At 52.6% G+C, this 22,345-nt stretch overlaps 1 protein-coding gene across 3 annotated transcripts in view; it reads left to right on the top strand.

The window, feature by feature from the left end:
- PCGF1 (polycomb group ring finger 1) overlaps nt 1-17,290 on the top strand; it is a 253,872-nt gene extending 236,582 nt beyond the window's left edge. For all 3 annotated transcript variants that reach the window (XM_069632496.1, XM_069632495.1, XM_069632497.1), the window contains exon 9: nt 17,083-17,290. In XM_069632496.1, coding sequence (XP_069488597.1) covers nt 17,083-17,130 — 48 coding nt within the window. In that variant the 3' untranslated portion in view covers nt 17,131-17,290. The remainder of the gene's footprint in view (nt 1-17,082) is intronic.
- The last annotated feature ends 5,055 nt before the right edge of the window (nt 17,291-22,345 follow it).

Below are 22,345 nucleotides of genomic sequence, written 5' to 3'. Positions count from 1 at the left end.
GCGGCGCTGTCCATATTTAAGCGCTCGTCTGAAGAGTGTTCCTATTTTAAGATTCCTTTAATTTTGCAGTTTTTGAAAGGGCTCACTAATGTGTTCCCTCCGTCACCTTTTTTGGTGCCAGGTTGGGATTTGCACCTTGTTCTTAAGTTTCTTATGGGTGCTCCGTTTGTGCCTTTACATTCTTGCCCTTTGAGGCTGTTGACTCTGAAAACTGTGTTTTTGGTTGCGGTTACTTCCGCTCGCAGAGTGAGTGAGTTACAGGCACTTTCAGTTAAGCCATGTGTTTCATAAGGACAGGGTTGTCCTTAGAGTTCGTCCTTCTTTTCTTCCGAAGGTGGTTTCGGAATTTCATTTGAGCCAGAAGGTTGTTGTTCCGGCGTTCTATCCTCCTCCACATCCTGGTAAGGAAGAGGAGAGGCTCCAAAGGCTTGATCCTAGGAGCGCATTGAGCTTTTATATTTCGCGCATGTCCCGGGTCAGAGTGGACGATCAACTTTTCATTGGTTACGCTGGAAAGCGTTTGGGACAGGCTGTGACGAAACAGACTTCGTCTCGTTGGATTATTTTGGCTATCTCCGAGTGTTACCGCTTGGCGGGTAAGGACCCTCCGGCTGGCTTGCGGGCCCATTCTACGAGGGGAGTGGCTGCGTCTACTGCCCTGCAGAGGGGAGTTCCTATTCGTCAAATCTGTGATGCAGCCACCTGGGCTTCAGTACATACTTTTGTACGTCACTACTCCCTCGATTCCATCAGAGGGCAAGATCTGGCTTTTGGCAAGGCAGTTCTCTATACCGCAATTTGATTGGGCATGCTAAATTTGTATACTAAATTCTTTCCCACCTCCTTGCTTGGTACTGCTTTGGCAGTCTGTCATAGATATGGAATACGTCGGAGGACCCAATCCCCTCGAAGAACAAGTTACTTTCTTACCTGGTAACGTTCTTTCGATGGGATGGTCCGACGACGTATTCCATATCGCACCCCCCCCTGCCTTCCCCGCTGCAGAATTTCTTTTGCGATTGCAGCTTACGTTCCGCAAGGCCTTGTGTGTCTGACTGGCAGAAAACTGGTGGCACACGTTCTGGGAAAAAACTATAACTGAGGCTATGGGCGTTGTGCGTCCTACTTATCACATCTGGTGACGTCGGCCGTCGGAGGAGGTCCTCGGGGACGACGCATCGACGTCATCGACGCAGGACACAGACGCCAAAGATTTTCCGAAGCAGCACAGCTGTGGACATTACCTGTCCTAGATATGGAATACGTCGTCGGACCATCCCATCGAAAGAACGTTACCAGGTAAGAAAGTAACTTGTTCTTTTCGGTCAATCGAGCCCGTGTGCTCCATCGATCTTGTATCCAACTAACAGGGACCCATTTTCGCATTTTTTTCCGCACCGCTCAATGGGCTGTTTTCGTCAAGTGTTCTTCTTGGAGGCTTCCAGGATATTCTTCAGACCTACACCGCGTGGATCATGTCGGACGAGAAGGACGGCGCTTCCCTCTTCAAGCTCTGCTCCAACTGCAGTTTGAGGAATGTGTACATGGACGACAAGCATTCCCAGTGTCTGTACCAAGGCTTCTGCACTGTGTGGTACTGAGGGGCATGCCTCTCCCGGATCGCTTCTAAGTCCCTTGAGGGCACACCACCCATGGTGACCCAACTAAAGGCCCAACACTGCAAGTCTGATTCTTTCTGGGTCGCCGCTGCTGCAGGTCCCGCGACGGTCAGGGTGCGATCGGCATCCCCATCGGCATCGATCTCCAGCCACTACTCTGGGTCGTTATCCAAAAGGAAGTCAGCTACCCCCGGGAAGCTGAGAATCTTGAGAAGGCCAAGCAGGAGAAGGCCAGGTAGGGTGCAGTGGTTGACCCATCCACGAGGGAGAAGGCCAAGCAGGACAAGGTGTCCAACACGGCCAGGAAGGAAAAGGCCAAACGGTCAAGGGTCACAGCCTTTCGGTGAAGACCCAAGTGCACCAGGCGAAATCGTCACCCTCCCTCGAGGTGGTGTCGCTTTCAAAGGCCGTAATGGTGGACCCGCAGGGTACCCTGGTGACAGCCAGGGTGTCCCTTCCAGAAAGGAGGCTTCGAACAAGCCGGTTGAGAAGACCCCGGTGAAGAGGATGCCGAACTTTGGCCCAAGACTGACCCCTCTGGACCCAAAGAAGGGGGGGGTGAGGATGAGATCATTACCATCCAGGAGGGCGATGAAGACGAGGGAGATGCTGGGGACTCACCCCATGACAGGGGTGATGATGATGGTGACGCTGACGGGGTTACCATCTCTGGAGGCGAAGACAAGGGGCTCCAGGACGTCCAGGCCCAGACCCTAGCGCCCCTACACCCTGAATACCACCTAGAGACCTTTCTCTGGACATCCTCTCGACCCTCCATACACTGGTGTCCGTGATGCAGAGGAGGATGCCGGCGACCCCTCCGCCTGCTCCTCCAGCAGTACCAGTACTGGCCGCCACATTGACACCGGGGGAACCACCGACGTAGAAGAGGGGGAGGCACCCCACACCTCCATGCTAGCCACCCCCCCTCTACAACACTCCTCTCCCCCCGGCCCCCAAGAGAGACGGACTCGGACACAGCGACAATGGGCACGGACGATGACGGCGGGATGAGGGAGCTCCCGTCGCCTCCGCCCAGAGCGCCTCCTCTAGATGAGAAAGGATCTTTCCATGCAACGATCGCTAGAGCATCGGCTTTTCCAGCTCACACCGGGGAAAAGAAGGAAGGCTTCTTATATCTGCGCTGGTAGGCTAAGGGGAAGACCATCCTTTCAGTCCCGCTCCTGGACAATGTTTGGGATGAAGGACTGGCTCTGATGAAGAACCCCCTCTACAGCCACAGCGAAGAGAGACCGCCTGGAAAAGAAGCACAGGGTGCCGAACTCTGTATCCAAGTGCCTGCGGTCTCCACCGTCACCGGACCCGGCGACCGCCAGGAAGAAATCGAGTTTGGCGTCTTCGTCGTCCACCCCTCCGAACAACACGGGGAAGAATCTGGATTCGATGAGTAGAAAGGTTATCTAATCCGTGGCAATGACGGTCAAGGCTGCCAACGCCCTCGCTATCGTGGCCAGATATGACCGGGAGCCGTTGTTTAAGCTGGTTCCTTTCCTGGACTTCCTCTCCGACGACAAGTGGGTAGAGGCTTTGGAGATCCTACAAGAAGGCGTGGTGCCATTGGATCACAGCATCACGGTGGCCATGGACATTGCGGACGCAGGGTTCCGCCAGATGGGAAACAGCGTCTGCCTTCACCGTCGTGGCTTGCTCAAGGCCACCAACTTTAGGCAGGAGGTCCAAACAAGGGTTTTGGACATGCCCTTTAATGGGGACAACCTGTTCGGGAAGGCTGTGGATGAATCCCTCCAGGCCACCAAGACGGACACAGAGACGGCACGTGACCTAGGCACTCTACAGCAATGACGGCTGTCCTTTCGTTCCTCAGGAGGGAAGTCTAGCCAGTCTTCGAGGGATTTCAGCAGAGGCTCCTCCTCTTACCACCATCCCTCCCGCTCCTTGACCCAGGAAGTCAAAGGGGGTCGCTCCAAGGCCTTCGGGGCCAGACACCATCATCGTCGGGGACCAGAAGGCGGCTGTCGACCTCCAAGCAAGATTGAACTGGCCAAGAAGTCAGCCCCTCACCCATGCTCCCCGGTGGAAGGCCGGCTGGCGAATTTCGTCGGCGTGTGGAAGACCATCTCCACCGACGATTGGGTTCAGGACGCTCTCGCCCTAGAGTTCCAACAAAAAGGTGTACTCCAGTACCACCGGTGGCCCGGCAGGAAAACTAAATCCATCAGCTGCTGCTGGAGGTCCGGCCATGTTAAAGAAAGAGGCGATAGAGCTGGTCCCAAAGTGGCTCCAGGGCTCCATAGTTTACTCAAGGTATTTCCTCGTACGAAAGACGAACGGGGGACAGAGGCCCATTCTCGAACTGCAACAACTGAACAAGTATATAAAGTCCCAGAAGTTCAGGGTGATCACGCTGTAGCACGTACTCGGCCAGCTGGAGGAGGGAGAATTTCTGTCGTCGTTGGACCTAGAGAACGCTTACTTCTCCAGCATGGGGTCTGGCATGGATTCACATGCTCGTGAATATTCCCTGTTGTCAGGCTGCGAATCCTCAGTAAAGAAAAAAATCTGTTTCAGTTTCATTTCTAAACTGTCTTTCTCCTAACAACCAATCACTGGTATCTGGGTCATACTGCCCCAGCCAATGACTGCCTTCTACCCAAGTCCCTCCTGTGGCAGCCATCTTCAGATTTTTACCACATGTTCGAGTGGTAGGAGTCCTCGTGCTATAGCTCTCTGGCTTTTTACTGCGTTTTGTGCTTTTTCTAAGAGTTTCACCATTTTTCCAGACAATTGAGCCTCAAGCTCCATCGATCTACCACCTGACTAACAGGGACGTGTTTTCGGATTCTTTAGCGCCCCTCAAGGGCAGATTTTGTAGAGTTTCTTCTTGGAGGATTCCAGAAGCTTCTTCATACCTACACCGCGTGGACATGGCGGAGGAGAAGGACTTGACGCCTCTGTTCAAGATTTGCCCAGGCTGCGACTTGCAGAACTCTTTTTGGACAACGGGCACTCCCTGTGCCTCTATTGCCTGCATTCGGACCAGAAGCACGTGGAGGGTGACTGTGCGTTCTGTCAGGAGATGGTGCCCCGCACGATGAACAATCGCTGCAGATGTCTCAAGGCGTGGCTACAGGCCAAGGCCCCTGCTCCGGGTGAGTCCCGACAGCATGCTTCCCCTGGCCACAAGAAGAAAGCTGAGCGGTCTTCTAAGACCTTTGAGGGCTCTTCTCCCATGGGGGCCCAACATAAGGCTAAGCACTGCAAGTCCACTACCACCGGGAGCGCCATTGCGACGGGCTCCCCGGCGGCCAGGGCGAGTGCGACATCTCCAGCACCTTCGACCACGAGCCAGCACTCGTGATCTTCGAAGAAGAGGAAGTCGGACCGTCCGGGCAAGCTCTTGCAGAAGTCCCAGACAGGCCCTAGGGAGCAGGCCAAGGGGGAGCGGGGCTCAGACCCTAGCCCTAAGGTGAAGGCCTCAGACTCGACCAAGTTTGTGAAGGCCCAGATCCATCCAGCGAAGGCCCAGATTCCATGGAAGGAATGGTGGCGTCCCTCACGAAGGCCACCGAGGCAGATCCGCAGGACACAACCCTGAAGGCTAGAGTTTTCCTGCCTGCCAGGAGGGAGTCCTCTTTCTAGCCTATTGAAAAGACACCAGAGAAGATGTTGCCTATCATTTCACCTAAACCGTCTCCCCTGGTCGCAGAGAAGGGGAGGGCATGGGTATCTCCTCTGAGGAGGAGCTCACCAATCTCCGAACCATCCAGGAGGAACTGTACGTCGAAGTCAGACCCTACGGGAAGGATCCCGACGAGGGAGACAATGAAGGTGACGACGAGACAGGCGAGGAGCAGCAGGACGTGGGCTTGGACCAGCCTAAACCGTAAACGCTGTCGCAGTCTCCTCCTCAGCAGCCACCTCCACAACCACCTGCGGACATCTCAGTGGACATTCTCACTGCACTACACACGTTGTATTTGGAGATCTGGATGAGGATGCCCCTTCTACCGGTGGCCCCGACCGAGGTGCCTGGCCCGTTGGGGGGAACCTCCAGCCAAGAAGAGGAGAGTTCACCCTCCTCCTTGTCACCCTTCCCCTCCCTCTCCACCCCCGAGGGATGATATGGATCCGGAAACGGTGACGACGGGCAAGGACGACGACGGGAGATTGGGGGATCTCCCCTCTCCAGCACCCAGAGCTTCACCGCCCGATGAAATTGGCTCATTTCACACCATGATCTCCAGGGCCTCGGAGATGTTCCAACTGTTCCCTGAAGAGAAGAAGAAAGAGGGTTTCCTATACCAGCTTGCGAGGCTAAACGTGCTGTCGGTCCCGCTCTTGGATGACATTTGGGACGAGGGGCTGTCCCTCATGAAGAACCCTTCCTCGGCCCCGGCGGAGAGGGACCGGTATGAGAAGAAATAGAGGGTGCCGGACTCGCCGCCCAAGTGTTTGAGTTCCCAACCGTCTCTGGACACTGTGGTCTCGACAGCAGCAAAGAAGTCTTCGGGCTCGTTCGACCTACCCCCAGACAGTGAGGGGAAGAGGTTGGACACCATGGGACGGCAAGTCATCACTTTGGCGCAGACTACCATCAGGGCTGCCAATGCCCTCGCCATTGTGGCACGTTACGACAGGGAGCTTTGGTTCAAGATCGCTCCCCTTCTGGACTTTCTCCCCAATGACAAGAGGGCGGACGCATTGGAGATCTTGCATGATGGTGAGGTGGCATCGGACCATGCCATCACTGTGGCTACAGACATCGCCGACATGGGGTTCTGCCAAATGGTCCACAGCATTTGCTTTCGTCGACGGGGATGGTTAAGGGCCACGAATTTCTACCAGGAATTTCAGTCCAGGTTGTTGGACATGCCCTTCGACGGGGACAATTTGTTTGTGAAGACCGTGGACGAGTCTCTTCTGGCCATCAAGGCGAACACTGAAACGGCTTGTGCCTTGGGCACGCTTCAACGACGACGGCCGTCCTTTCGGACTTCTGGTGTCAAATCCCAGGGATCTTCCAAAGGATTTGGTGGAGGTACTTTGGCCTACCTCAGTCGTCCCGCTCAGCGGCGCTTCGACAGTGATGCAGGATTGAACTGGCCGTGACTTCGGGTCCCCAACTGAGCACCCCGGTGGGAAGCCCGCTGGCGAACTTCGTCAGCGTGTGGAAGACCATCTCCACCGACCGTTGGGTGCTGGACACTCTAGTCCACGGACACACACTGGAGTTCCAACGGGAGTGTCCGCATATACCACCAGTGACTAGGCAGGAAAACCACGTCCCACAGCTTCTGTTGGAAGTGCGGGCCATGCTACGAAAAGTGGCTATGGAGCTCGTCCTTAAGAGGCTCTGGGGCTCCGGAGTGTACTCTCGTCACTTCCTCGTCAAAAAGAAGACCGGCGGGTGGGGGTCCACCCTAGACTCCCGCCGTTTGAACAAGTACATCAAGTCTCAAAAGTTTTGGATGGTGACCTTTCAGCACGTGCTGGGACAGCTGGAAGAGGGGGATTTCCTATCATCGCTGGACTTTGAAGACGCCTACTTTCCCATCCCCATACACAAGGGACACCGCAAGTACCTGTGCTTCATGCTTCAAGGGCAACACTACTAGTTAAAGGCCCTTCCCTTCAGATTGAAGTCGGCGCCAAGGGTTTTCATCTAGTGCCTGTCGCCGGTGGCAGTGCAACTGCATCTATGAGGGATCCACGTCTAACCGACTGGCTCATCCAGGCAAGCTCGAAGGACATTGCCGTCGAACACACAGCGAGGACCGTCCAACTCCTAACAGATCTGGGGTTCTCGGTGAACTATGCAAAGTCTTGCTTGGTGCCATCGCAGGACACGCTGTTTCTGGGGACCCTGCTCAACGGTGTCTTGCCTGGCATCTCCATCGGAGGAGAGGATAGTGGCCATACTGGGCAAGGTACAATAGCTGCTGGCCCTGAAGCTCACCAGGGTGAGGTCCATCAAGTCCCTGCTCGGCATGATGTCGTCATCAAGCATATGCCTAATTCGGCTGTGCAGGCTACGGATGCGTCCACTGCACGAGTTCCTCGACGTACGTTGGATTGAAGTGTCTGGAAGTTTCGAGGACAAGATCACTATCGACGAGAGTTTCCAGCGAGCGATATGGTGTTGGTGAGCGTGCGCACATCTGTCTGCAGGCGTGGATTTCCGGACCCCACCTCATCAGAAGATGGTCACGACGGACCCCTCCCTGGAAAGATGGGGAGCGCATACCGCCAGTCTTCATGCAAGAGGCCTATGGCTACCGGAGGAGAAGATGTTACATGTCAACGTGTTGGAACTGCAGGCAGTGTTTTGGGCCCTCAAGTCCTTCCTTCCGTCCCTCAAGAGCAAGGTGGTATAGGCCATGGACAACACCACCACAATGTTCTACATCAGGAAGCAGAGGGGACACCAGATCCCTGGCGCTCTCCAAGGAGACGCAAGACTTATGGCACTGGGCCGTTGCCCAGTGGATGTTCCACATCCCGTTTCCTCTGGCAAGAGTGAAGAACACTGTTGCCGTCTCTCTCAGCTGTGCTCTTGCCACGAATGGGAGCTTCGACATGACCAAGCGGACAACCTTTTCCTCAAATGAGGCATTCACCAGATCTCAGACGCACCCCTCCTTCATGCCCAAGGTGCCATCGGAATTTCACCTCAATGAGCCCTTGGTGTTACTTGTGTTTTTTCCGACGCCTTTGTTGCCAGCTGAAAGGACTTTGCACTCGCTGGATGTGGCTTGAGCGCTTAAGTTTTATGTTGCCCGCACAAAGAGTTTCCTAAAGACTTCTCAGCTTTTTGTGAACTTTGGTCCTGTGAACCATGGGAAGGCCATGTCCAAGGCTTTCATTTCCAGGTGGCTCTCTGGCTGTATCACCCACTGTCACCGGTTGGCAAACCAACCGCTGCCTGGCTGTCTGAGCCCATTCTACCAGAGCGACCGCTGCTACAACAGCGTTCTTGTCTGGTGTGGTCCTGCTGGACATCTGCAGGGCTGCTACATGGAGATCGATGCATACCATCAAGAAATTCTACTGCTTCGACAGGGATTCCAGGGAGGAGTCCAGAGTCGCCCAAGAAGTGCTCTGCAACCTTTTCGCTTGAAGGTGAGCCTGGTGAGGAGGTAAGAGATTGCTTCTGTTGAGCCTTGCAACCTCCCGTGGTTGTGCATGTGTGTACTGCTATGTATTCTTTATTCATGAGCATGTGAATCCATGCCAGACCCCATGCTGGAGAAGGAACAAGTTACTTACCTGTAATTGTTGTTCTCCAGCATGGATCTGGCAGGGATTCACTTGCAAACCCTCCCACCTGCCCCTCTGTGGCTCTTGTCTTGGTCCTACTGCCACTTACATGCTACCAAATCTGAAGATGGCTGCCAGAGGAGGGGCTTAGGTAGAGGGCAGTCATTTGGTGGGGGCAGGATGACCCAGAGCTCAGTGATTGGTGGATAGGAGAAAGACAGTTTAGAAACTAAACTGTTTTTTTTTACTGAGGATTCCCAGCCTGACGACGGGGAATATTCATGAGCTTGTGAATCCATGCCAGACCCATGCTGGAGAACAACAGTTACAGGTAAGTAACATGTTCCCTTTCTGTCAAGATTGGGTTCATCCAGAGTTGTTGCCGTTGGTTTGTTTCCAGTAGTTCTACTAGGTTGCTCTTTTTAATGGTTCTGCAGTTTCTTTTCATGATAGTCATCAGTTTGTCGGATTGTTTGGTTATTGTTGTGGCAATCGTGATCACAAAAGGGATGATGATGAGGTGGCTGCTACAGAGGATCTGTATTGGTGGCAATGTGGGGATGAGGTTTTTGTTGGCGAAGATTGCGTCCAATGTATGACCTGCCGCGTGAGTTGCTCCTTTAGCTGATTTGAATTCATTGTCCTCAGTTGTTTGGCTAATGATTTTTCTGTGTTAGCGGTTTCTTCGTCAAACCAGATGTTGAAGACTCTGAGGATTATCAGGTGTTCCTATCTATGGCTAGGTTGGTGATGGCTTCTGTAAAGGCGTCTACGAAGGTTGCATTGTATGTTGTTGGTCTGTATACCAGGATGAATTTGAGGTTTGTCTTTGGGTTTGCTGTTTGGCTGAGGACTAGGGATTCAGTTTTCGATGATTGGTGGATCTTCAGCTTCAATTTTCAGGGTTTTCTTGTACGCTATCGTCAGTCCTCCTCCTCTTTAGTTTTTACTGTTTGCTTGTGAGCACTTCAAGTTGTTGGGGAGGTAGTTATGGGGTGTGATTTTTTTTTTATAGTTGTCTAGTCATGTTTTGGTTATGAATAAGATGTTACAACCACCATTGCACAGGAGGTTGTACATTTATGTGACATGTTTCGACATTGATCTAGCGTTTATTAGATTGCAATGGATCTTTTTTACATGGTTATGTTTGTTATTTGGTCCTTTATTTGTCTTAAGGTTGTGTAGTTGGCGTGTTTCTGTGTTGTCGTAGATCGGTTGGTGATCCGTGGAGTCGGTTTCGTCATTAAGGCAGTCTGTTAGGTTGATGGTTGCGTTGATGAATTCTTCTGTTTCATCGCCTTCTATGTTTTGATTGGGTGGCTGGTGGTGCTTTTGTGTTCTTGTGATGTACAGAATGAGGACTGGAGAAATTAATAGGGTTTTGTACCTTTCTCTTCTGGGGTCCTCTCCTTTTTTTTGTCGGGTTCCAGTTGGTAATCCACCTGTTTTGATCTGTTGGTGGCGTTGGACTGTTGAGGTTGTTGCGAGGTACGGTGTAAGATATAACAATTTTTCTCTTCTTGTGTTATTTGTTCTGTTGTATGGAGTGTTAGTTGGAGTGCGTTCTGTATTCAAGGCGGTTTCTACTAGAGGGGGGCAATGGTGTTGGACTGTTCGATTTGTTCCTTGTTCAGATTCTCTTTGGCAGTGTCCAGCTCTGTCTGTGCATTTTGTGGTCTTTGGTAGTAGCATTGTTAAGGTATTGAGGTTACAGGGGCGGTTGCCCGCCTGTAGGGTCTTGTGGTGTTTGGTTGGATTTGACTCTTATTCTCTTGGTATGTGATAGTTGGATGTCCTCTATGGGTGGTTGTCCAAATTGTGGGTTAGGTTCTGGTATGCCTCTATCTATGGAGGTCTGTTTAGGTGGGGCTCTGATGGGGTACTATGCATTAGCGGTGTGGAGCGCAGTTGGATATGTGCAGGGGGTGACTGGTGCCTAGTTAACTTGGGCAGTGACCTGGCTATCTGTTCTTTGCTTTCAGTGGTTGCTGTGCCTTCGTGGGTGAAAGGCGGGTCTAGCTTTCACAGATGGCAGTCACTTGAGAAGACACTAACCCAGATATGAATTTCCTAGACAGTAGGGAAAGGTGCTAGAGTTTCCTGCCTTCTTCTCCTACAGCCACAATTTGGAGCTGCTTCTGTGGGAGCTGCCCTTTTCCTTTGGGCCCGTAGTCGCAGGCTGTCCAGGGCATAGACTGCCCTAGTGAGGTGTCTGAAATGGGGCAGAAGGATCAATCAGATGGTAAGTGCCGGGCTTAAGACCTCAGCTGGAGATATGGACCAATCACAGCGTGAGCGGGTTGCGGGGTTGGCAGAGAGGCGGGAGCAGGGGGGCTAAACAGGAAGGGAGATGCTTGCACAGGAGTGCCCTGGAGGCCCAATAAACCATGGGAAACTTACTTCTAAGGGCCCAGAGGCTGCGGTGGTGATTTGCCTGCGAGCCTGCGCTAAAGGAGGCTCACAAGTTAGGGAACCCATGTATGGAGGTAAAGGCATCGCATATTTAGGGATGCTTTTCAGTTCATGCAAGACTTGCAGTGTTCGGCCACCTTGTGGGTACTCTGTGAAGTGATTAATGATGCAGTGTCTGGAAGCCCGGAATGTGCCCACATTCACATGGAATTTGCTAGTGTGTGGTATTAGACGGCTCGTATGGGAAAGCTGATATGTGGTGTGTGCCAGCTATTTTGTGTGAAAGCTGCTGTTCGGTATGTGCCTGCTGTTATGAGAAAGCGGCAGTGCGCCGGCTTTGTGGTAAAGCTGCTCTTTGGTGTGTTCTGGCTATTGTGGCAAAGCTGATGTGCGGTGTGTGAAGGCTCTTACAGAAAAGCTTCTCTGAAGTATGTGGCGGCTCTTATGGGAATGCAACTCTGTGGGATGTGCCGGCTTTTATGGGAAAGCTGATCTGTCATGTGAGCGCTCTCTTAAGAGAATGCTTCTCTCTAGTGTGTGCCGGCTTGTACGAGACCGCTGCTCGGTGATGTGTCCCGGCTCTTAGTAGAAGCTGCTATGCAAAGTATGCTGGCTCTTATGGGAAACTGCTATTGTGGTGTGTGCTGACTTACTGGAAAACAGCTGTGCTGTGTGTGCCGTCCTTACAGGGAAAACTGATGTGCGGTATGTGCTGGCTCTTAGAGAACAGGACAGTGCTGTGTTGTCTGTGAAGTGTTATGAATTGGGAGTATTTGTCCCTTCCCCCCATGGGGGAGCCACCCCCTTTTAAGATAGGTTGGTAAGCACGCTCTGCAAGACCCTTCCCAGGGGTCTGGGCAAGTGGGACCTCACTATGAGTGGCTCCCTGTTAGGGGTCAAGGACTCTCGTTCCCATGAGGAACTCCCTAGACCAAGCACCATTTCAGCATATATGGGACTGCCTGCGATGAAAAATGTGTCCTACTTACATTTGGCTGCAGGCAATGCTGAAGCGAATCATTCATTAAACGAAAATATTGTCTCTAAGGGGAGACGTGTATTTAACTGGGAAGAGTGGATTATGAAAACAGTGCGTGTATGGTGAGCAGTAAAAACAAACTAACCTAAGCATGCCTTGGAGAGGCAAAGCAGAAGCAAGCCACGGAGCAGAAGCAGCCCCTGGAGCCCTCGACCTTTGGAGAGGCGAAGGCCAACTTGAGACGCTGGCGGGTCAGCAAATCCAATCATGGGGAAGTAGTTCGCAGCAGGAAAAGTTTAGTCCCGTGCAAGCTGTTGGTGTGACCACGACCGTATCGTGGTGGGCGCAATGCCTAGCTAACAGCAATGAGATCTTTGTAACTCGGAGCGCTAGCAGCTTCCTATTGCCAGCATCCGTAGACAGCAGCAGTCTACAGCAAAGCCAAGATTGGAACACTGGTGAAACCAAAGACGGAGAAGCCAGACAACAAAGTCGATTACCCGGGCGAGTGCTGAGTCCTGCAAGATTCCCGAACATGAAGGTATCGGGAGAATGGGACAAGCGGGAGGCCGCCAGGGGCAACCATATAGGAGTGGAGGAAGTCCCAGTCATAAGGACGACATACGAATAATAAACCAGCCTAACTGGAGTTGTGAGAAGCCAATAAAGGACATCACGAATAACCCTGCATGGAAAGTGAAGAGAGACCGGAAATGAATACCCTGGGAAGAAGGGAAAGGGCCCATGAATACAGGGTAGAAGAGGGCAGAGAACACGCCACAAAAACATGTAATAATAAGTGTTGTGAGATAACATTGTCAAGTGAAAATTTTATAAGAGAAGTAATAATCCAAAAAAGAGAACTCGGGAGAGGGGGAGACTACAATTGGATAAAGTCATATCAAACCTAGGAGACGTTGAATTTAAAGACTGTGAGAAATATGCGACCAAATATACACAAGAATGTTAGTGTGTCCCAAGGAAAGCTGTCTTAAGTGTATCACTAAAGAGAGTACCAGACCCAGGGATGTTTTGTAAGAGCTACAAGAGCTCATGAAGAAGATACCAAGAGAATTTCAAAGAAGATTCTTAGGAAATGTACGATTGAAAGGGAGACATTTCTATAAGGGGATTACATGGTGACAAGTAAAGACCAGGAGAAGGGAGACCTTCTGCCCTACTTTGAGTTGTTCTGATTAGTGATTGGGTCAGATAGTTAGTTTTGGACCGAGGACTTTGATTTTGCACTGCTTGATGACAGAGGAGCACCATTTGTTTTAGATAGGTAGGGTAATCCCTTAAGCGTTAAGGAACAATAGGCCTTTTTCACATAGTTTAAATAAAAGAACCCTTAAAATACCCTTAATGTGTCTGACTCCTTCTGACCCGCCTCAGAAGTCTCTTATAGAAAGGCTGCTCTCTGGTATGTGCCGGCTCTTATAGGAAGGCTGCTCTCTGGTATGTGTCGGCTGTTATGGGAAGGCTGCTCTCTGGTATGTGCCGGCTCTTATAGGAAGGCTGCTCTCTGGTATGTGCCAGCTCTTATAGGAAGGCTGCTCTCTGGTATGTGCCGGCTCTTATAGGAAGGCTGCTCTCTGGTATGTGCCGGCTCTTATAGGAAGGCTGCTCTCTGGTATGTGTCGGCTGTTATGGGAAGGCTGACCTCTGGTATGTGCCGGCTCTTATAGGAAGGCTGCTCTCTGGTATGTGCCGGCTCTTATAGGAAGGCTGCTCTCTGGTATGTGCCGGCTCTTATAGGAAGGCTGCTCTCTGTTATGTGCCGGCTCTTATAGGAAGGCTGCTCTCTGGTATGTGCCGGCTCTTATAGGAAGGCTGCTCTCTGGTATGTGCCGGCTCTTATAGGAAGGCTGCTCTCTGGTATTTGCCGGCTCTTACTGGAAAGCTGCTTTGCGATGTGTGCCCCTGCTCTTATGGGAAAGATGCTTTGCGGTATGGGCTGGCTCTTATGGGAAAGCTACTAAGGCTTTTATGGGAAAACTGCTCTGTAGTATGTGGCGGCCCTTATGGATAATCTGCTCGGCGTGATGTGTCGGCTGTTATGGGAAAGCTGCTCTGTGGTGTGCACTTGCTCTTAGGGGAATTCTGCTCTGTGGTGTTTGCCGGCTCTTATAGGAAGGCTGCTCTCTGGTATGTGTCGGCTCTTATAGGAATGCCACTCTCTGGTATGCGCCGGCTCTTATGGGAATGCCGCTCCATGGTATGCGCCGGCTCTTATGGGAATGCCGCTCTCTGGTATGTGCCGGCTCTTATAGGAAGGTTGCACTCTGGTATGTGCCGGCTCTTATAGGAAGGCTGCTCTCTGGTATGTGCCGGCTCTTATAGGAAGGCTGGTCTCTGGTATGTGCCAGCTCTTATGGAAAAGCTGCTGTGCTGTGTGCCCCGGCTCTTATGGGAATTCTGCTGTGTGGTATGTGCCGGCTCTTATAGGAAGACTGGTCTCTGGTATGTGCCGGTTCTTATGGGAATGCCAGTCTCTGGTATGTGCCGGCTCTTATAGGAAGGCTGGTCTCTGGTATGTGCCGGTTCTTATGGGAATGCCAGTCTCTGGTACGTGCCGGCTCTTATAGGAAGGCTGGTCTCTGGTATGTGCCGGTTCTTATGGGAATGCCAGTCTCTGGTATGTGCCGGCTCTTACTGGAAAGCTGCTGTGCTGTGTGCCCCGGCTCTTATGGGAATGCTGCTGTGTGGTATGGCCGGCTCTTATAGGAAAGCTGGTCTCTGGTATGTGCCGGATCTTATAGGAAGGCTGGTCTCTGGTATGTGCGGTTCTTATGGGAATGCCAGTCTCTGGTATGTGCCGGCTCTTATAGGAAGGCTGGTCTCTGGCATGTGCCGGATCTTATAGGAAGGCTGGTCTCTGGTATGTGCCGGCTCTTATGGGAATGCCAGTCTCTGGTATGTGCCGGCTCTTATAGGAAGGCTGGTCTCTGGTATGTGCCGGTTCTTTCGGGAATGCCAGTCTCTGGTATGTGCCGGCTCTTGTAGGAAGGCTGGTCTCTGGTATGTGTCGGTTCTTATGGGAATGCCAGTCTCTGGTATGTGCCGGCTCTTATAGGAAGGCTGGTCTCTGGTATGTGCCGGTTCTTATGGGAATGCCAGTCTCTGGTATGTGCCGGCTCTTACTGGAAAGCTGCTGTGCTGTGTGCCCCGGCTCTTATGGGAATGCTGCTGTGTGGTATGGCCGGCTCTTATAGGAAAGCTGGTCTCTGGTATGTGCCGGATCTTATATGAAGGCTGGTCTCTGGTATGTGCCGGATCTTATAGGAAGGCTGGTCTCTGGTATGTGCCGGCTCTTATGGGAATGCCAGTCTCTGGTATGTGCCGGCTCTTATAGGAAGGCTGGTCTCTGGTATGTGCCGGTTCTTATAGGAATGCCAGTCTCTGGTATGTGCCGGCTCTTACTGGAAAGCTGCTGTGCTGTGTGCCCCGGCTCTTATGGGAATGCTGCTGTGTGGTATGGCCGGCTCTTATAGGAAAGCTGGTCTCTGGTATGTGCCGGATCTTATAGGAAAGCTGGTCTCTGGTATGTGCCGGCTCTTATGGGAAAGCTGGTCTCTGGTATGTGCCGGATCTTATAGGAAGGCTGGTCTCTGGTATGTGCCGGATCTTATAGGAAGGCTGGTCTCTGGTATGTGCCGGCTCTTATGGGAATGCCAGTCTCTGGTATGTGCCGGCTCTTATAGGAAGGCTGGTCTCTGGTATGTGCCGGTTCTTATGGGAATGCCAGTCTCTGGTATGTGCCGGCTCTTATAGGAAGGCTGGTCTCTGGTATGTGTCGGTTCTTATGGGAATGCCAGTCTCTGGTATGTGCCGGCTCTTATAGGAAGGCTGGTCTCTGGTATGTGCCGGTTCTTATGGGAATGCCAGTCTCTGGTATGTGCCGGCTCTTACTGGAAAGCTGCTGTGCTGTGTGCCCCGGCTCTTATGGGAATGCTGCTGTGTGGTATGGCCGGCTCTTATAGGAAAGCTGGTCTCTGGTATGTGCCGGATCTTATAGGAAGGCTAGTCTCTGGTATGTGCCGGATCTTATAGGAAGGCTGGTCTCTGGTATGTGCCGGCTCTTATGGGAATGCCGCGCTCTGGTATCTGCCGGCTCTTATAGGAAGGCTGGTCTCTGGTATGTGCCGGTTCTTACGGGAATGCCAGTCTCTGGTATGTGCCGGCTCTTACTGGAAAGCTGCTGTGCTGTGTGCCCCGGCTCTTATGGGAATGCTGCTGTGTGGTATGGCCGGCTCTTATAGGAAAGCTGGTCTCTGGTATGTGCCGGATCTTATAGGAAGGCTGGTCTCTGGTATGTGCCGGCTCTTATGGGAATGCCACGCTCTGGTATCTGCCGGCTCTTACTGGGAAGCTGCTGTGCGGTGTGTGCTAGCACTGCCCACCACCGTCGGAGGTCTGTTCTCGTGTGAGCTCTCAACATTTCGACATATATTTTTATCATTGATATAGCCATATGGTTCTTTAATGTGCTGGCAATATTGTGCCTAAATCTATACCATAATCGCTGATGCGCCGTACACTAGCAGCGGCCAGGCAGCTTTGCTGCCACCTCCATTGTAAGGACACGTCACAGATTTCAAGATCTTAGAATGCCATGTTAATACCTTTGCTATAGATCTGCCCCCAAGCCCCATGTCTTGTATCCCGGATGATATTGCCAAACAGTCCAGTGCCTTGGGCTGTACTCATTGATGGGTGTTCAGGAGTACACTGTGCCACCGGCTAGTGCGAGGAATCCCGCATCCGGTGTTTATGTGGAGTGCAGGCCTAGGAGTTTACGCTCACATGTTTTCCGTTCTCTTTCCACAGCCCGCACCCTTGATCCTGTACTACAGCGTGAGAGAGAAGAGGAGATAGTTCCAGCACCTGCCTACAAAGAAAGCCCTATTTTGCCAGCATTCGCCTATGTACAGAAATATATATTTCTTGGTAAATGGACAATCCACCAGGCTATTTATGTAAAATCTAATTTCTTTTCCTGATTGATCTATTTTTTTTAATAAAACGTTTGAAAATATGTGTTTGCTTCTGTGATCCTGGTACAGTCAAGGATTGACTATTAGGGTAACCTTTTATAGAACAAACGCAGTCCCAAACGGCTCTAGATACCTTCATAAGAGGAAAGTGCTTAAGCATGAAAGGGGCGGCTGAAGATCCAGATATTAGTAGAAGTTGGAGGTGAAGAGGTGGGATTACCGGTCCAGCAACAAGGGTTCTATGTGAAAAAGTCCCCTGGGAGAAAGTCTCCAGGTAGGCGACTTTTTCCCTGCACCACTAAAAGGCTTCCCAGACATATTCTAGGATGGGTAAAACGTTCTGATCTAATTCCAGTCCTAGAATATCTGGGGAAAGTGCTTGATTTTCGTGGGAGTGCAAATGTGGGGTAATGTCAGACCCTGAGGACCTTTTCCCAGGCGACTTTATTACTGGGTAAAGGATGAGGCAACTTAGCCCATGTGTTGGAGGACATGTTTTTGGCTGGAAGGAAATGGTGAAGCAGGAGATTGTTCTGTGGTCTGGGTTCCGGGAAGAAGAATGTGAGCTCGCTGCGTTTCCTTGGTAGCCCATTGGAGGCTCGGGGAAGAAGAATGCGTGCTTGCTCTGTTTCCTTGGTAGCCCACTGGAGGCTCGGGGAAGAAGAATGCATGCTCGCTGTGTTTCCTTGCTAGCACACTGGAGGCTCGGGGAAGAAGAATGCGTGCTCTCTGTGTTTCCTTGGTAGCCCACAGGAGGCTCGAGGAAGAAGAATGCGTGCTCACTGTGTTTCCTTGGTAGCCCATTGGAGGCTCGGGAAGAAGAATGCGTGCTCGCTGTGTTTCCTTGGTAGCCCATTGGAGGCTCGGGGAAAGCCCATTGGAGGCTCGGGGAGAAGAATGCGTGCTTGCTGTGTTTCCTTGGTAGCCCATTGGAGGCTCGGGGAAGAATAATGCATGCTTGCTGTGTTTCCTTGGTAGCCCACTGGAGGCTCGGGGAAGAAGAATGCATGCTCGCTGTGTTTCCTTGGTAGCCCACTGGAGGCTCGGGGAAGAAGAATGCGTGCTCGCTGTGTCTCTTTGGTAGCCCATTGGAGGCTCGGGGAGAAGATTGCGTGCTCGCTGTGTTTCCTTGGTAGCCCATTGGAGGCTCGGGGAGAAGAATGCGTGCTCGCTGTGTTTCCTTGGTAGCCCATTGGAGGCTCGGGGAAGAAGAATGCATGCTCACTGTGTTTCCTTGGTAGCCCACTGGAGGCTCGGGGAAGAATAATGCATGCTCGCTGTGTTTCCTTGCTAGCCCATTGGAGGCTCGGGGAAGAATGTGTGCTCACTGTGTTTCCTTGGTAGCACATTGGAGGCTCGGGAAGAAGAATGCGTGCTCGCTGTGTTTCCTTGGTAGCCCAATGGAGGCTCGGGGAAGAAGAATGCGTGCTCGCTGTGTTTCCTTGGTAGCCCATTGGAGGCTTGGGGAAGAAGAGTGCGTGCTCACTGTGTTTCCTTGGTAGCCCATTGGAGGCTCGGGGAAAGCCCATTGGAGGCTCGGGGAAGAATAATGCATGCTCGCTGTGTTTCCTTGCTAGCCCATTGGAGGCTCGGGGAAGAATGTGTGTTCGCTGTGTTTCCTTGGTAGCCCACTGGAGGCTCGGAAAGAAGAATGCGTGCTCGCTGTGTTTTCTTGGTAGCCCATTGGAGGCTCGGGAAGAAGAATGCGTGCTCGCTGTGTTTCCTTGGTAGCCCACTGGAGGCTCGGGGAAGAATAATGCATGCTCGCTGTGTTTCCTTGCTAGCCCATTGGAGGCTCGGGGAAGAATGTGTGCTCACTGTGTTTCCTTGGTAGCACATTGGCGGCTCGGGGAAGAAGAATGCGTGCTCGCTTTGTTTCCTTGGTAGCCCAATGGAGGCTCGGGGAAGAAGAATGCATGCTCGCTGTGTTTCCTTGGTAGCACATTGAAGGCTCGGGGAAGAAGAATGCATGCTCGCTGTGTTTCCTTGGTAGCCCATTGGAGGCTCGGGGAAGAAGAATGCGTGCTCACTGTGTTTCCTTGGTAGCTCATTGGAGGCTCGGGCAAGAAGAATGCGTGCTCGCTGTGTTTCCTTGGTAGCCCATTGGAGGCGCGGGGAAGAAGAATGCGTGCTCGCTGTGTTTCCTTGGTAGCCCATTGGAGGCTTGGGGAAGAAGAGTGCGTGCTCACTGTGTTTCCTTGGTAGCCCATTGGAGGCTCGGGGAAAGCCCATTGGAGGCTCGGGGAAGAATAATGCATGCTCGCTGTGTTTCCTTGCTAGCCCATTGGAGGCTCGGGGAAGAATGTGTGTTCGCTGTGTTTCCTTGGTAGCCCACTGGAGGCTCGGCAAGAAGAATGCGTGCTCACTGTGTTTCCTTGGTAGCCCATTGGAGGCTCGGGGAAAGCCCATTGGAGGCTCGGGAAGAAGAATGCGTGCTCGCTGTGTTTCCTTGGTAGCCCATTGGAGGCTTGGGGAAGAAGAATGCGTGCTCGCTGTGTTTCCTTGGTAGCCCATTGGAGGCTTGGGGAAGAAGAGTGCGTGCTCGCTGTGTTTCCTTGCTAGCCCATTGGAGGCTCGGGGAAGAAGAATGCGTGCTCGCTGTGTTTCCTTGGTAGCACATTGGAGGCTCGGGGAAGAATGCGTGCTCGCTGTGTTTCCTTGGTAGCACATTGGAGGCGCAGGCTTCCTAAGCAAGAGCTGCTGATGGTGCATTAAAGACCACACTTCAAGTGTTTCTTTTTTCGAGGTGTCAATAATAATTATAATGTTTTACTTATTTAGTCAATTTGTCTTCACAATTCCTATTTGGTACTCATTTAACTACCTCAGATATTAGTAAAGGGTTGATGCCAGGTCTCAAACCTGCAACATGCAGATCACACACTGATATCGTCAGCAGGCACTCAACCTGCTGATATATCTTTGAAGCTCTCAAAAAAGACCACATTTTGAAGGAGGGTGCTAGTCCCTGTTTTTAGTCTGTGAAGACTGAGTGTATCTATCAAATGTTTCCAAAGCTCAAGTGTAGCCTATTTGCATCGTTCGGTCCATTTTCCCTTAAGCCAATGAGTGATCCCTAAACCCCACCCCCAGAAGCTAGCGGTTAAATCTTCAATTTTAGTCGCGCATGTAGGAGCGACGGGGGGTGCCCGAGAGCTTTGCTCCTTCCCTTTCCGAAGTGTAGTTTCTGCAACGCTGGCTTTTCTTTTAGAAGGCTGTTTGGTTTACATCAGGGTCAGCTTAGCTGATGTTAGTCTTTCCCCTCTGGTGCCGCCCCCAACACTTGATAAAACGGTGTTGGGGGGCGGCACCTGCGGCTCTTCTTCTGCCAGATCTTCTTCTCCGGGAGAGAAGATCCGTTTATTCAGAAAGTGCATCAAATGTAATCCAAAGACTATTTACTTAAAATGACTCTTTTATTACACTTTCTAACACTTGTTTATAGGCGCGTTATAAATGCCAAATCATATCGTACCTCTACCGGGTTTATTGGGCAAGGAATCGCTCCAATTTCCAGATTTTTCTCAAAAAATCTGAAGTAGCAGATTTCGCTGTCATTGTGAAGGGTCTTCCCTTTCACCAAAAAAGCCCCTCCCTCGCCCCAGAGTGTGAGTCTCCCCACACCCAAAACCTGATGAGGTTGAAGGTTTGTGAAGCCACCTGCAGTGCGCAGGAGACCGAAAGTCCAGACATGAAGACACAGGCTCACAAATCTTCAATAGTGTCTGTGTGCGTTGGAAATGTCATGTAATCGGAAATACTGCCTTCAATACTGACAGAGGTGGGGCCTCTGTGCAGGACACTCCTCTGCGGCAGAGGTGGGACCTCTGTGCAGGACACTCCTCGGCGAGAGAAGTGCGACCTCTGTGCAGAACACTCCTCGGCGAGAGAGGTGGGGCCTCTGCGCAGGACACTCCTCTGCGGCAGAGTTGGGACCTCTGTGCAGGACACTCCTCTGCGGCAGAGGTGGGACCTCTGTGCAGGACACTCCTCGCCGAGAGAGGTGGGGCCTCTGTGCAGGACACTCCTCTGCGGCAGAGGTGGGACCTCTGTGCAGGACACTCCTCGGCGAGAGAGGTGGGGCCTCTGTGCAGGACACTCCTCGGCGGCAGAGGTGAGGCCTCTGTGCAGGACACTCCTCTGCGGCAGAGGTGGGGCCTCTGTGCAGGACACTCCTCTGCGGCAGAGGTGGGGCCTCTGTGCAGGACACTCCTCTGCGGCAGAGGTGGGACCTCTGTGCAGGACACTCCTTGGCGAGAGAGGTGGGACCTCTGTGCAGGACACTCCTTGGCGAGAGAGGTGGGGCCTCTGTGCAGGACACTCCTCTGCGGCAGAGGTGGGACCTCTGTGCAGGACACTCCTCGGCGAGAGAGGTGTGGCCTCTGTGCAGGACACTCCTCGACGAAAGAGGTGGGGCCTCTGTGCAGGACACTCCTCGGTGAGAGAGGTGGGGCCTCTGTGCAGGACACTCCTCTACGGCAGAGGTGGGGCCTCTGTGCAGGACACTCCTCTGTGGCAGAGGTGGGACCTCTGCAGGACACTCCTCTGCGGCAGAGGTGGGACCTCTGTGCAGGAAACTCCTCTGCGGCAGAGGTGGGACCTCTGTGCAGGACACTCCTCGGCGAGAGAGGTGGGGCCTCTGTGCAGGACACTCCTCTGGGGCAGAGGTGGGGCCACTGTGCAGGACACTCCTCTGCGGCAGAGGTGGGGCCTCTGTGCAGGACACTCCTCTGCGGCAGAGGTGGGGCCTCTGTGCAGGACACTCCTCTGCGGCAGAGGTGGGGCCTCTGTGCAGGACACTCCTCTGCGGCAGAGGTGGGACCTCTGTGCAGGACACTCCTCGACGAAAGTGGTGGGACCTCTGTGCAGGACACTCCTCGACGAAAGATGTGGGACCTCTGTGCAGGACACTCCTCGGCGAGAGAGGTGGGGCCTCTGTGCAGGACACTCCTCGGCGAGAGAGGTGGGGCCTCTGTGCAGGACACTCCTCGGCGAGAGAGGTGGGGCCTCTGTGCAGGACACTCCTCTGCGGCAGAGGTGGGGCCTCTGTGCAGGACACTCCTCGGCGAGAGAGGTGAGACCTCTGTGCAGGACCC

This window comes from Ambystoma mexicanum, chromosome 6q, assembly GCF_040938575.1.
Source record: "Ambystoma mexicanum isolate Mex_15411 chromosome 6q, UKY_AmexF1_1, whole genome shotgun sequence".
NCBI classification, from domain to species: domain Eukaryota; kingdom Metazoa; phylum Chordata; class Amphibia; order Caudata; family Ambystomatidae; genus Ambystoma; species Ambystoma mexicanum.
Note: the sequence above shows the minus strand (reverse complement) of the source record. Positions and strands in the feature narration are given on the sequence as shown.